The sequence below is a fragment of the Astyanax mexicanus genome, chromosome 16 (assembly GCF_023375975.1).
Source record: "Astyanax mexicanus isolate ESR-SI-001 chromosome 16, AstMex3_surface, whole genome shotgun sequence".
Classification (NCBI taxonomy): Eukaryota; Metazoa; Chordata; class Actinopteri; order Characiformes; family Acestrorhamphidae; genus Astyanax; species Astyanax mexicanus.
In genome coordinates, this window is record NC_064423.1 from 1,131,952 (window position 1) to 1,145,965 (window position 14,014).

The window sequence follows — 14,014 nt, forward strand, 5'->3', positions numbered from 1 at the left end:
TTTAGTGTTATGGCCAGCTGTCACGAGCCCCGGCCGCACCGTGAACAGTGCAGTCCAGATACCTGCAGCTACAGCGATCACTGCAGCTGAAGATCACCATGTGGAAAAGAAAGAAAGTTCATCTGATCAGACGTAGGTATCTACTGCATGTCTCCTTCATTCTGCACGAGGTTAAAAGAGTTTCCTACACAATCTTTTATTAAACCTGTAGTACAGACTGTATCCAGCAAAAATCAGGTTTATACAAGTAAAAATCAAATTCAAGATAATTTTAGAAATCAACAATGATATCAGAAATGTTCACTCATCTACAGATCTATAGATAAGTTCTGACTAATCACAATATAACAGTTATATCAGTCGATGCAACAGGATTCCAATACTGATATGAACTGGGTTTAAAAATATATCAAAATATATCATATTGTTTTGATGCATGATGTCAAATACGGATATTTTTTTTAATCACTAAAACTATAAATTTTAGATTCTGTCAAACTGACACCAATAAATCCATAATTCCTGGTATTTCATTATTTAGGAGTAATTTATCCTCTTTAGTAACACTGATATATAAAGTGATATATAAAGTATCAAATAATCACAATATCATTGTTGTTGTGGGCAACATATAGTAAAAATATTGATAATATCAATGATAATATTGTATCACGAGATGCCCTGTGTATCCCACCCCTATAAGAATGGACATCTATAAACAAGATGTATATTAGAAATGTTTTTAAAAATCATATCACATATCACATATTATTGACCCTTTAGTTTTACATGCAATCTTACAACCTCATATTTTTTTTATATTTCATCCAAGATATGAATATAAGATCTTTTATTTTAAGTCCAGTAAATTTAATTTAATAAAAGGCAATTTAAGGCTAGTAATGATTTTAAAAAAGTATTTGAGTAATATGATGAACACAGATGAATAGAGGATCTTCAGATTGTGTTAAATGTGTGAGAAAATTATTTAAATGTTTAAAAACAATGTTCCTCAAAGAAAGACTCTTCCATATCATTATGAATAGACCTATTTGAGTAATGTTCCAATAAAATCTATAAAAGAACTACTCAACTATTTAAAGAAAAATTACTTTAAGAAATGGAGGTCAGTGAATCTGAAACATTACAAAATCTTTGAAAGTATCCTCAAGTGCCATCGCACAAACCATCAAAAACTTTTGGATGAAACTGGCTCTCATCTGGGCCACCTCAGGAAAGGAAGAGTAAGAGTTTCCTCTGTTGCACAGGATAAGTTCATCAGACTTCACAGAGTATTTTGGTTTGTTTAACACTTTTAAGTTACTACATGATTTATTATTTTATTTAAAATTAAATAAAATAAAGACATTGAATGAGAAGTTGTGTCTAAACTTTTGACTGGTATTGTAGATATCTATTGATGTAAAAGAATGATAAATTCACTTATCTGTTCCAAAATAAATGTAAATGTGTAAGAACTGAATCTAACATCAATACTTTCTTTCAGCTCCGGCGGAGCACCCGCTAGAGGGGAAGTACAGGCCTCTGCTCGAGGTATCCTCTCTCTCTCTCAAAACACACACATACACATACACACATTTACACTGTGTAACAGGAGGAGTGCTTCATAAAAATGATAAGAAATATTTGCAACAATAATTCCTCAGACAGAAGGGTCAGTTTGTTAAAGAATTAGAGTCATATAAGAAACGGTTGGAGCCCTATTATTGCAGCTTCGGTGGACTGGTATTTTAACGGCACAGTGCTTCTGCGCTTTTGTGCTTTTTAGCAGTGGAAAAGGAGAAGGTGTGTGAGTAGCTCATTTATGGGAACACCAATGTTATTATATTTTGTATTCTGTTTATTGTGCATCTGCATCCCAAGATAATAATGTTGTCAGGGTTTAAATCAGTAAGTGGGGCACCTATGTTTTTCACTGCCAAGATAGCCATACGCCAGACATTTACCTGAACACACCTCAGTTTCAGACCACCACGCCAATGGGCATAGAAATATTAATTTCTAAGCTTAAGCGGAAGGTGTTAAAATAGACTGTTGGTGGGGTGTAAGATAGCAAAAAGCCTCACGACTCGCCTTGCAAAGGGTATAAGATTAGGCCCTTGGTCATATTTACTGAGCTAAACATACAGAATAATGTGCATCACATGTTTATTGCCAAAGTTGTAGAGGTTCCTAATGGTGTCCTGCAATAATCCATCCTGTGCAGCTCCAATATTCTCATGCAGTTCCTGCAGTTAGGGTAGATAGCTTGTCAAATAACATCCCAAACATATAAATTAAATCAGGGATAGATGTATGTACATGTTTGTTCAGAAAAGATAGGGCCACTGGTTTTAGGACTTTATTAACATAACCCTGTGATGTTAAAATGCCTATAATTGATCTCGGAACTGAGATCTTTGTCATCTCCACAAGAAAAAACTCTTGGGGCCCTATTTTAATGATCTATAGCGCACTAGTTTATTGTAGATTTAGAGGCGTGTCCTGTGTCTTTGGTATCATGAGGGCACGAAAAATACGCCTTGCGCAGCTCCAACGGCGCAAAGGGCGTGTTTTAATTCCGTTAATTATTCATGGGTGTGTTTTGGGCGTAACTTGAAATAAACCAATCAGTGTGTCTGTATCCATCCCCTTTAAGAGGCAGCTGCGCTCTGACTTCTGTTCATTCCTATTTTAAGAGCATAAACTGACTGCGCCACGTGAAGACACACCAGCAGCTCATATAAGAGTAAAGTTATTTTATTATTTATTCTGTTTATTGTTTATGTAAAAACTGGGTTTGCAACATTGAATATTAATCAAGCAATCGATTATTTACACTGGATAGGGACCCTCATTTACAGTTTAAAAGGGATTAAAAATATTTTAAAAAATAGAAATAAAAACTGACATTTACTATAGATTAATAAAATATATACGTAAAAAAGGAAAAACAGGACATTTTAAAAAGATCATAAAAATTGACATAAAAAGTAAAGAATTTATATCTTATGAAAAAAAATAATCGCAGTGAAAGTAAAGTTAAATGATAAAAATTATAAGAGATTATCAAATCTATATCAATAAACTAAGAACATGGGAATCATGGGGAATATATATATATATATTTTATTTTTTTATTAATCAAATTATAATTTTATTAATAAAATAAAAGACATGCTAGATTAGATTGGTGGCAGTTTTGCACGACTACCCACCAAGCTTCATTCCTGTCAGTTGATTCGTTCTGGGTGCAGCTATTTTTTTGATGAGTGTAATTGGATCAGGACAGAGCAGTGCCAGGCAGCAGCATAGTTTTAGTCATCATGGTATTAGCACGTGTGAGGTGTAGTATGTGAAGCACTTTCTATCATTAGATTATCCACTAAGCATTCAGTTCTGGCAGACAGGTAGACTCCCACTGTGCTGTGAGACCTGAGCTATATGACTTTCCCCCATTTATCCCAGAGCTTAATCCCACCTGATCCCATGACCAAGCTCAGACTGAAGAGAGGCTCCCCCAAAGAGGAGTTCCCCAGTCTGGACGGGAACTACACGTATATGGCCCAGGTTCTGGATCTGCACATGTACACCCGGCAATTCAACCGGGCTACTGACAGCGGGGTCATCTTTGATGACATCATTCGTCCGGGTCTGGAGGAGCCTGGTGAGATACCTACAGTTCAGTTCAGCACACTGATGGATTTCTTCTTGTGGGTTAACACACACACACAGAAATGATATGCTTTAACAAAATTGGATAATATAAAGTGCATCCACCAATCAAAAAATAGTTTTTTTTTCTGCATTGGGTAAGGTATTGATTGGTATTTCAATCAAGTTGATATTGTGTATTATAGTACTATAGTACACAAACAGTAAAACATTCTAAATAATTGATCAGGTCAGTGTAACGTTTATCAGTTCCATTTTCCATACATTTAAGGATAAAAAAAAAAAGAAAAAACAGAAAATTGACTTAAAATCTCATTATATAATTTTTTCCATTTAATATAGTGAAGAAAAAGGCGGTTTTAATTCGTGCTGTCAACCTAAATACACAATAATACCTAATCTGTAAACTTTCTAAAATCACTAAGGACACACCCATCTAGGCCTGTCACAATAATTGCAATATCGATTTATCATACAATAAATGAACACGATCTCAATAATTTTTGATAATCGTCTGTTGTGTTTATTTGTATGTTTGTTCACATATATAACAGTGAACAGTGTTTAAGCTTCAGTCATGCTTCAATAACTGTGACTCTATAACATAACATACACACAGTGTGGACTAAAGTAGGTGAAGAGTATATAGAGTATATAATTCCCAAACAAATTATAATAAATGATTCATTATTTTTTTGTCTTATTGTCTTATAGTGTATAATTGATTTTTTATGCTATTCTCTTATCATTATGCAGGGTTCGTACGGTAATGAAAAACCTGGAGAAGTCATTAAAATTAAAAAAATAGCAATTTCCAAAAAGTTTTGGAAAAATAAAAATACCCAGAAATTGTTGGAAAAGTCATGGAAATTTGGTCTACAAATCTTTGTGTTTCCGTTTATCGTTGGAGAAAATCTATATTAAGCTACAAATACGTCAGCTCAGTTAATTTAGTAATTTAGCCTCTACACAATGAAGATTGTGTGTCAGATTTATTTTAGGCCTACTATAATCTGTTTCATTTATAGTTTTAGTTGATTTTTGGTTTTATTGTCTATGTCTGCACTGTTTTAAAAATTGTTTAAAAACATTTTTATAATTATAACGAGTAACAATGCAGCACATAAACAACAGAGTACAATATTAAACTCATCCAAAATATGTAGTGAAGTAAAAATGGAGATAAAAGTAAAAATAATACTCCAGTAGATACAGATACAGAATTTTAGTACTTAAGTACAGCAGTGAAGTAAAAAGTAAAAAAGATACTTTTTTACTGTTTATTATGTGATTCCATATGTCCTTTAACTTGTTTCAGTCTTTAAATTAATATATAATATATACAACAAATAAGTAGCTTTATGCAGTTGTTAGTATTGTTATTATTATTTTGTATTTGTGTTGTATCTGTGTTGTATTATTTTGTATCTGATTTTAAAGTGAGTTTTTTCACTCTGACCTATAAAAAGAAAAAAAATCCTAATCATTTTGATTATAACTATAAACAAGGTTGGTTGGTTCAAATGAATGTTTTCTCATTTCTCCTGTCTTTGTGTTGCTGTGTTTGATGCAGGAACGCGGACAGGGCTCAGGACAGCGGGCTGTTTGGCTGGTGATGCTCAGTCCTACATTCTGTTCTGTGATTTTTTTGACCGAATTATTGAAGCTTATCACAACTACAGAGTTTCCAGTGACGCCACTCAACACAGCGACTTCAATTACGACAATCTGAAGGTGCGTTTAATTCAGCAGCGTTCATAATTCATTCCTTCAGTTCCTGACTGTCCTGCTAAACACACGCGAGTCTATATATATATATATAATTATATATAATTTAGGCATTATAATTATTACATTGGATTGGAAAATACCTAGGAATGTCTTAGCAACACCTAAATTAACTTACCAACTACCAAGCAACGCCTTAACAACCACCTGAGATATAACAGCAACTTCTTAGCAACCACTTAGCAACACCTTAACAACCACTGGAATACCTTAACCACCTGGCAATACATAAGTAAGGAGCCCGGGAGGGGGCGTGGATAAAAAAATAAAAATAAATCGAGTGAACGATATAGCAGTTTGTGCTCACAATTTCTTTAATTCATGCTCACATTTTCTTTAATTCGTGCTTACGATTTTTTTAATTTGTGCTCACGATTTCTTTCATTCGTGCTCACGATTTCTTTAATTCGTGCTTACGATTTTTTTAATTCGTGCTTACAATTTCTTTAATTTGTGCTCACGATTTTTTTAATTCGTGCTTACAATTTCTTTAATTTGTGCTCACGATTTTTTTAATTTGTGCTTACGATTTTTTTAATTTGTGCTCACGATTTCTTTAATTCGTGCTTACGATTTTTTAAATTTGTGCTTACGATTTCTTTAATTTGTGCTCACGATTTCTTTAATTTGTGCTTACGATTTCTTTAATTCGTGCTCACGATTTCTTTAATTCGTGCTTACGATTTCTTTAATTCGTGCTTACGATTTTTTTAATTCGTGCTTACGATTTCTTTAATTTGTGCTCACGATTTTTTTAATTCGTGCTTACGATTTTTTAAATTTGTGCGTACGATTTCTTTAATTCGTGCTCACGATTTCTTTAATTCGTGCTTACGATTTCTTTAATTCGTGCTCACGATTTCTTTAATTCGTGCTTACGATTTCTTTAATTCGTGCTCACGATTTCTTTAATTCGTGCTTACGATTTTTTTAATTCGTGCTTACGATTTTTTAAATTTTTTTAATTTGTGCTACTGATTTCTTTAATTTGTGCTCACGATTTTTTTAATTTGTGCTCACGATTTCTTTAATTCGTGCTTACGATTTTTTAAATTTGTGCTTACGATTTCTTTAATTCGTGCTCACGATTTCTTTAATTCGTGCTTACGATTTTTTTAATTCGTGCTCACGTTTTCTTTAATTCGTGCTCACGATTTCTTTAATTTGTGCTCACGATTTCTTTAATTTGTGCTCACGATTTCTTTAATTCATGCTCACGACTTCTGTAATTCGAGTGAACGTTTTTATGTGCACTAAGACAAGAAGCTCGGAGGGAAAGGAACATTTTCCCCTCTTGATCTGTTTTAGGGGTGCAGTGATGATAATCAGTTATCTACATTTATAACCTGCTGATATTACTGCACTAGTGATACAGTTAGATAGTACTGTGTACAGGAATTTTACAGAGATTTTGCAGTGGTGGCGGCGTCTCCACAGCGCATGGGGAAGAGCCGACCGTGGTGATGCGAAAGAGCGAGCGCAGTCTTTTGCGTGTCTTATTTACTAACAGTATACACATACAGTCAGTTCCAGACATGAATAAAGGAAACAAACATGGGTGACTGTATGCGTGTTATTAAAACCAGATCAAAACAAAGTTATGATGTAATGTGGAACTGTGTTTATTCATTTCTTATTTTCAACAAAAATAATGTAAAGAAGTATAATTTTATTAATATACAGCTATAAGACTTAGGTCCACATGTACACTGTAAAAAGATAGAAAGATAATACAAAATTAATGCAATGTGTGACAGTTGTCTATAAATGGATCATATAAGAGCTGCTTTAAATATGTAACAGAATATAAAATCAATATAAGCTGGTCTGAAATACTATTAATACAGTATTTTAAGATGTTAAGGGAATGGGCATTTTATATAATAATTTTAATCAATTTGATCATTTATTCCAATATGTTTCCTAAAATTATTCTGTTTCTATATCTGATAAAATGGCCTTAATATTTGCATATTGTCAAATCACAGTGTCCTGCCCAGAAACATGCCACAAGCTTCAAATAAAAAATATAATAATTATAAACTTGTTAAAGCTATATTTTCTGAATTATGTGTTTACTTTTTGCTACAAAGATTAAAATCTATATGAAATCTATCATAAAAGTAATAATGATGTAACCAGATTTAAGAAGGGGTGCATTTCCTTGGAGGCTGGCTGAATGTTATTGTGAAATGAATAAACACAATTCCACATTGTATCATAACTTTGTTTTGATCTGGTTTTAATAACACACAGTCACCCTGCATCAGTAACATGTTTGTTTTCTTTATTCATGACTGGAATTGACTGTATTTGTCTATATTGTTGGTAAATAAGATAGACTGCGCGCGCACTAGCAACCATTTAGCAACACTATAACAAACACCTGGAATACCTTAGCAACCACTCAGTAACACCTTTACAATCACTTAATAAACAATAGAAACAGTGTGTGTGTGTCTGTGTGTGTGTGATGTATGTGTGTGTGTGTTACAGGGAGGTGATGGGTGTGATCCAGTGTATGCTGTAAGCTGTGAGGTGTGTGTGACCCGCTGTGTGGAGGACTTCTGTTTCCCCACACACTGCAGCAGGGGGGAGCGGAGACAGCTCCTCACACTGGCCAAAACAGGTACTGCAGCCAGCTGCGCCCAAAGCGACCCCCAACACTGCTGCTGTCTGAAACACCCTGTTTATTATACAAATAAAAAGTTACACATGTGATGTATTATTATCAGTGCTGTCAAATAATTAATCACAGATAAATATCTGATAATCGCTTTACATTTTGACTCAGAGCTACAGTTCCGGTCACTGTAACTTAATTATTTACTAATAATTATTATAATATTAATTATTATTAGTGCTGACTCTAACTGTCATTCAGCATCATAGGACCATGATCATAGGAATATCATTCGAAGGATTTCCTTGATTTTTGATCTTTTTAAAGAAGTAAAATTACAGCTTGAAACTCACCGCAGCGCTGCATTGAGGTGTAATAGGAGGAATAGCGGTGCTCTCGTGTCTGTGCCGGAGCTCCTCTGAGCTCAAACCAGACTTTTTTTTTTTTTCTGAGGCAGCCGCCACCAACGCTCGCGAGAACTGCGACCTGCTTTCCGACCTTTAGTTCTAACAGTTCTACAAGGACTACTGGTTCATTCTTTCGAAACTAACATACAGACACTCTGGCAGAAGCTGGAAAGAGACCGAATATGTCTGTGAAAGCCAGAAAACGAGAAAGAGAAACTAATCCGCCTGAAACATTTATTACACTCTACAACTGTAGGGGGAGCCCACGAACAAAATTCTCAATCCTACCTAGTTGGGCTTTAAAGTAGCCTAGTATTTTTAGCAGCATTTAATATCAACAACTTTCGACCAAATAATCTAACTTGACCTTTTATTACCTGGATTCTTTTTTCTTTTTTTGGAAAATTTACTTACATATTAAAACTGAATCAAAGTAACTGCTGTTTTTCCAGCTCTGGATCAGCTTGGTGAGGAGTTTCCAGGAAAGTTTTATTCTATAGATGATCTCAACCAAGAAATGAAGGATAAAGAGATCGTTATGGAGGGTCCACCTGCTTCCTTAATGAAGATCGGTGTGGCTCGTGATTGGCCTGATGCACGGGCCCTGTGGTAAAAAAAAGATGCTTAAAAAAAATAATAGTCATTGATCATTGGTGTCAAATTCTGGTCCTGGAGGTTGAAGAGTAACTGTTTATTTTACCTTGAGTGTATTGACAAATATCTTTCAATTATGATTACTTACCTTAGTATCTATAATTACATAATTATTGTGTGAAACCTTGTATTGTATATGCATTAACCAATACTCACATTATATTTGATCATTTTTACTCACAGTGTATTTTACACGCAATTATATAGAAGATTAACCAATAATCACAATATACTCTTTACATATATAGTAAAACATTGTTTGATCAGGCATGTGACTAACACAGACTCTATTATATGACAAATTAACCCACATGATACATTTACTAACACATAGGATTTATTATATGGCGGACTAACCACGCGTTACTAACACATTAACATATAACATATGAGATGTAGCTCAGGCTTGAAGTATTTTGTTTACTGCATGACCCTAACTAACGGTCATCAACTCGACAGAGGAGGCTTTTAGATCAAAGCGGCCTTCTGTGTGTGGGGGAACCTGCAGCGGCTTCAAAGCGGGGGGTGACGCACACACACAGATAGTGCCACGATGTTCCATTCTGGAAGAATACAGTCAAGGCCAAACACTAGTGGTCTGATCAGACCTGTGAAACTTGAGCACTAACACATGAAATTACGCATACTAACATGAGATGATTTTAGCAACGCCTCATCAGCAGATTTCACGTCATTTGGGGTATAAAACATGGAGTCAGATCAGAGGGGGTCAGAACTTTTACTGGGACGGCTGTTAGACGGTCTTTCATGTGTGGGTTCTCCTGAATATTCAGTACTTTGTAATAAATACTTGGTTTGCTTTCAACTTCACTCCACTGTCTGACTCTCTCTATCAAACGAATACGCAGGGGAGTTGTACCCCGGACGAGAGGTGGGGGTAGCCCACCTTTCATTTTCTTTTCTACAACAAGGTCCAACACATTGACCCCTGTTCTAGAAGTTTTCACAGAACTTTTAATATGCCTAGTTACATTTTTAGCTATGTAGGATAAGTAAGAGTAACATTATTAATCACCAAATTATTTTAATTTCCTTTGATTGTCTGTAATAATGTACAGTAAATATACAAAGGTAATGAGGAAAAAATACAAATAGACATATAGACTGTGAAACGATCCATTTTAAGACACTAATAAGTGTGTTTTACATCATTTTTACAGGGTGGGTGAAGACGGGACCCTGGCGGTTTGGGTGAACATGGAGGATCATCTGAGACTGGTGTCTTCCAGAAATGATTCCAATATCCAGGAGGCGTTCGCAGTCATCTGTAATAGTTTACTGAAGGTGAGGTTCAGTTAGGATCACTCTCAGGTTCTGCAGCAGCAGCAGCAGCTCCATACAGATTATTAGTTTAAGATGAACATCATGAAATTCTAATATAATTTAATCTTAATTTCCTTCAGTTGGAAGCTCTGTATAAGAAGCTGCGGCACCCATTCATCTGGAAACCCCACCTGGGCTGGGTGGTCAGCTCACCTGCGGAGGTGGGGACCGGGCTGAAGGCCAGCATCACAGTGCAGTTAGTGCATGTGGTGAGACACAAACGCCTGGACAGCATCCTGGACAGACTGCGGCTGCGCATGGAGATAAACCGTACGTATTCATGAGCTCCAGTGATCAGGTGAAGCCTAATGTAACCTGCCATTCAGAGACAATCATATAAAAATAGATAATTTTCATAATGTAAAAAAATTAACCAGACTGATTAAACAACTGGAGTCAGGGGTTTTCTTAGACTGCGAACCAAGAACCACCAACTAGGGGTGGGCAATATTATATCGTATACAATATATCGTGACACAGAAATATCATGATATTAAAAATCCATATTGTGATAATAGGGATGGTTTGTCTCAGAAGTAGTCCATTATTTACTGTGAAGCTTTAAGTGTATTTATTGTATAATTGTTTTAGTTTATTGTTTTTGTTTGCAGTTTATATGCATGAAAATATTCTGCAATATTATTTGCTGCATTATATTACTTTATTCTATATTATTTATTTGTGCCACATTATGATTATACTGTTATACTATTATACCTGAAATATACTATATTCCTGAAATTAATGAATTATTTTTCTGTTTTCCTATATTGCCAAGTGTATCGTTATCGCAAAAATACCCTGAAATATCGTGATATTATTTTAGAGCCATATCGCCCACCCCTACCACCAACCTTATTAATCTGGACACTTCTTAAGACTGGACATTTCTACTTTCATGGTATCTGCGTTTATAGGGAAATTAAACATTAATATAATAATTAATATATTAATATAATTAATAGACTTTTTAATACTTTTAATACTATTTAGAACTAAATTAACATTACTTCCACAAACATAAACTGGCAAACATATAGCACACACAATCAAAATTATGTTTACAGATCTCACAATAACCTTATCATTCCTGTATTTTCTGAAAACCTATATTTTAAACACACAAAATAACAGTTTTGCAACTGCAAACGCAAAATAAGATTTATTTAACTGGCGTTTGTTAATTTTAATACCACAGACTGTGTATAACTGGACAGAGCATCGTTTCTCAAAAGTGGAGCCACCACAGGTCGGGCGCCCCCTGCTGTTCGGTTGCAGAAAGCTGTGTAACCCCACCCATCCCCATAGGTTTTAATGGCAAAACAGAACAACTTTCAATCACGTTTTTTTCTAATATGCTGTAATTCTACCTCCTTTTAAATGCAGCAGCTAGTGTAACCTCTGCTAATATTGTTACATTTTATATCCTTACAGAATTTCTTTTTTAAAACGTTATTCAGCTCTATTCAAAAAGGTGTGGTTATATTTTTATTGAATGAATGGGAACGGCGACATGGCGTCCATCTTTTTTACAGTCTCTGCTCTGGATGGATTGCACATTTCAAATAGTAACATACTGGCTAAAGCCCTGCTGACAAGAGCTGCCAGAGCATGTTTCCTTAATATCTGATGATACATCCTGATCATTTTATTATTTACTACTGAAAATAAGTTACATATTGGTCCTTTAAGGATAATTAACCTGGGGTGCACTAAACTAACAGTTAATAAAATTCACACGCTGGTTTCAGCCTGTGTTTTACACCTGTGGTTTTAACAAGGTTCTGAACTGCTTGTATCTGTATCTTCTGTATCTTCTCTGTGAACAGATTTGTCCGGAATGCACAAAGTAAGCAATCAGCAAACCATCGGACTGACTGAAGTGGAGCTCACCCAGTTAGTAGTGGATGGAGTCAAGCTTCTCATCAGAATTGAGAAAAGACTGGAAAACAATGGAGGGATTGATGACCTGGTGCCTGCGCAGAAGTAGTGCGTCGACTGTGGATTCTGAATCCTGTGTTTTAGGAGGAACAAACTAAAAACTAATCCTGTGTTAATTTATTTGCTTCTTCCTCCTACACACTGTTCACAGATTAAAAACAGACAATGAAAGACCATAAATGTCAAAACTGACTATACTGAATAATGACCTTTATCAAGACCCAACATTCGGTATTTTGTGATTTTCACTGTTTAAATAGAACAAAGATTAAAGGAGAAATCTAGTGTGAAATGGACTTGGGTTGTAGTGAATCATGATAATGGGTACAAACTCCCAACAGGCTTAAAATTCATACAGCTAGGGCTGCAACTAATGATTATTTTGGTATTAGACTAATCTAGCGATTATTTGTCTGATTACTCAATTAATTAACGATTATTTCTGCCATGCCCTCTATCTCTGCTTGCTGGGGATACAGTTGCTATTTTTTAGCTTTCTCTGTTTTCGCATTACATCGATAGAAACAGCTGAACAAAGGATTTAAATGTCCTTCAAATGTCCAGAACATTGACCTTTAAATGTGAAATGTACAGATATTTAGTGAGGAAACGTGTAATCTGTGTCCCCAGTACTTTTTGTATTGCTGCAAATTAAAGATTAGTCGACAATGAACATTTGGAGTCAAAATTTTTCTATAATCGACATTGCTGATTATATTGACTAATCGTTGCAGCCCTACATGCATTTCCACAGAACTAATTTTGCAGCTTGTTCCTCCGTCTTACGTATTTATTCGATCTCATCAGTCGATTTATTGTGAATTCATATCAAAATAAGTTTCTAGAGAACTACCTTAAGTTAGTCTGTGTATAAACAGTTTTTTTTTCAAAAGAATGACTGAATTTTCAGGATTTTGAGGACACCACCCCTCTACTTTGTCAGGTGGTCTAGAGAGCTATCAGTCAACTTTTGTGGACAACTCTCTCTCTGTATTTCTAATAAGCTCTTTTTGCATGATCATATTCAGATACAATATTGTCAAAGCATTAACACAAATTAACTTTTCGAACTTCAGCGTGTTTAAGCATGCTGTCATCAACATAATAATGGCCACTAACTGGCATAAATCAGGGATGCGATTGATTGAGAGCACAGTTTGCCTTGCGAGAAAAATTGTTGTTGAGTCATTCTAGTGTTAATAAACTACCTGTGCAGTGTGCACAAGTTCTCAGTGTGTTGTTTTAAATGGCAAGGACCTCAGAATTCTATCAATAAAGATTGGAGCCTCTTTCAGCTTGTTAATGGTGTATAAATAGCAGAGGTGAAAAGTAACTAATTACATTTACTCACATTACTGTAATTGAGTAGATGTTATGAGTAATTTGTAATTTTTAAAGTAGTTTTTAAAATAGGTAATTTTACTTACTAAGTCGTGAGCACCACATACTAAGTCGTGTGCACAACTTACTAAGTCGTGAGCACCACATACTAAGTCGTGAGCACCACATACTAAGTCGTGAGCACGACATACTAAGTCGTGAGCACGACTTACTAAGTCGTGAGCACCACATACTAAGTTTA

At 35.0% G+C, this 14,014-nt stretch overlaps 1 protein-coding gene across 1 annotated transcript; it reads left to right on the forward strand.

Moving 5' to 3' along the window:
- Positions 1-13,723, forward strand: zgc:172076. The gene is made up of 9 exons (XM_007234266.3): positions 1-132; positions 1,508-1,554; positions 3,469-3,667; positions 5,249-5,409; positions 7,960-8,092; positions 8,946-9,102; positions 10,329-10,452; positions 10,572-10,761; positions 12,321-13,723. The coding sequence occupies exons 1-9, from the start codon at positions 99-101 to the stop codon at positions 12,479-12,481; spliced, it is 1,206 nt and encodes a 401-aa protein (XP_007234328.3). The 5' UTR covers positions 1-98; the 3' UTR covers positions 12,482-13,723.
- Positions 13,724-14,014: the final 291 nt, after the last annotated feature.

Bases quoted from the DNA above. Each gene is read 5' to 3' on its own strand.
- zgc:172076 (XM_007234266.3), top strand. From the start codon at position 99: ATGTGGAAAAGAAAGAAAGTTCATCTGATCAGAC. The intron at 133-1,507 runs GTAGGTATCTAC...ACTTTCTTTCAG, and splicing joins GAAAGTTCATCTGATCAGAC to CTCCGGCGGAGCACCCGCTA. The intron at 5,410-7,959 runs GTGCGTTTAATT...TGTGTGTTACAG, and splicing joins TCAATTACGACAATCTGAAG to GGAGGTGATGGGTGTGATCC.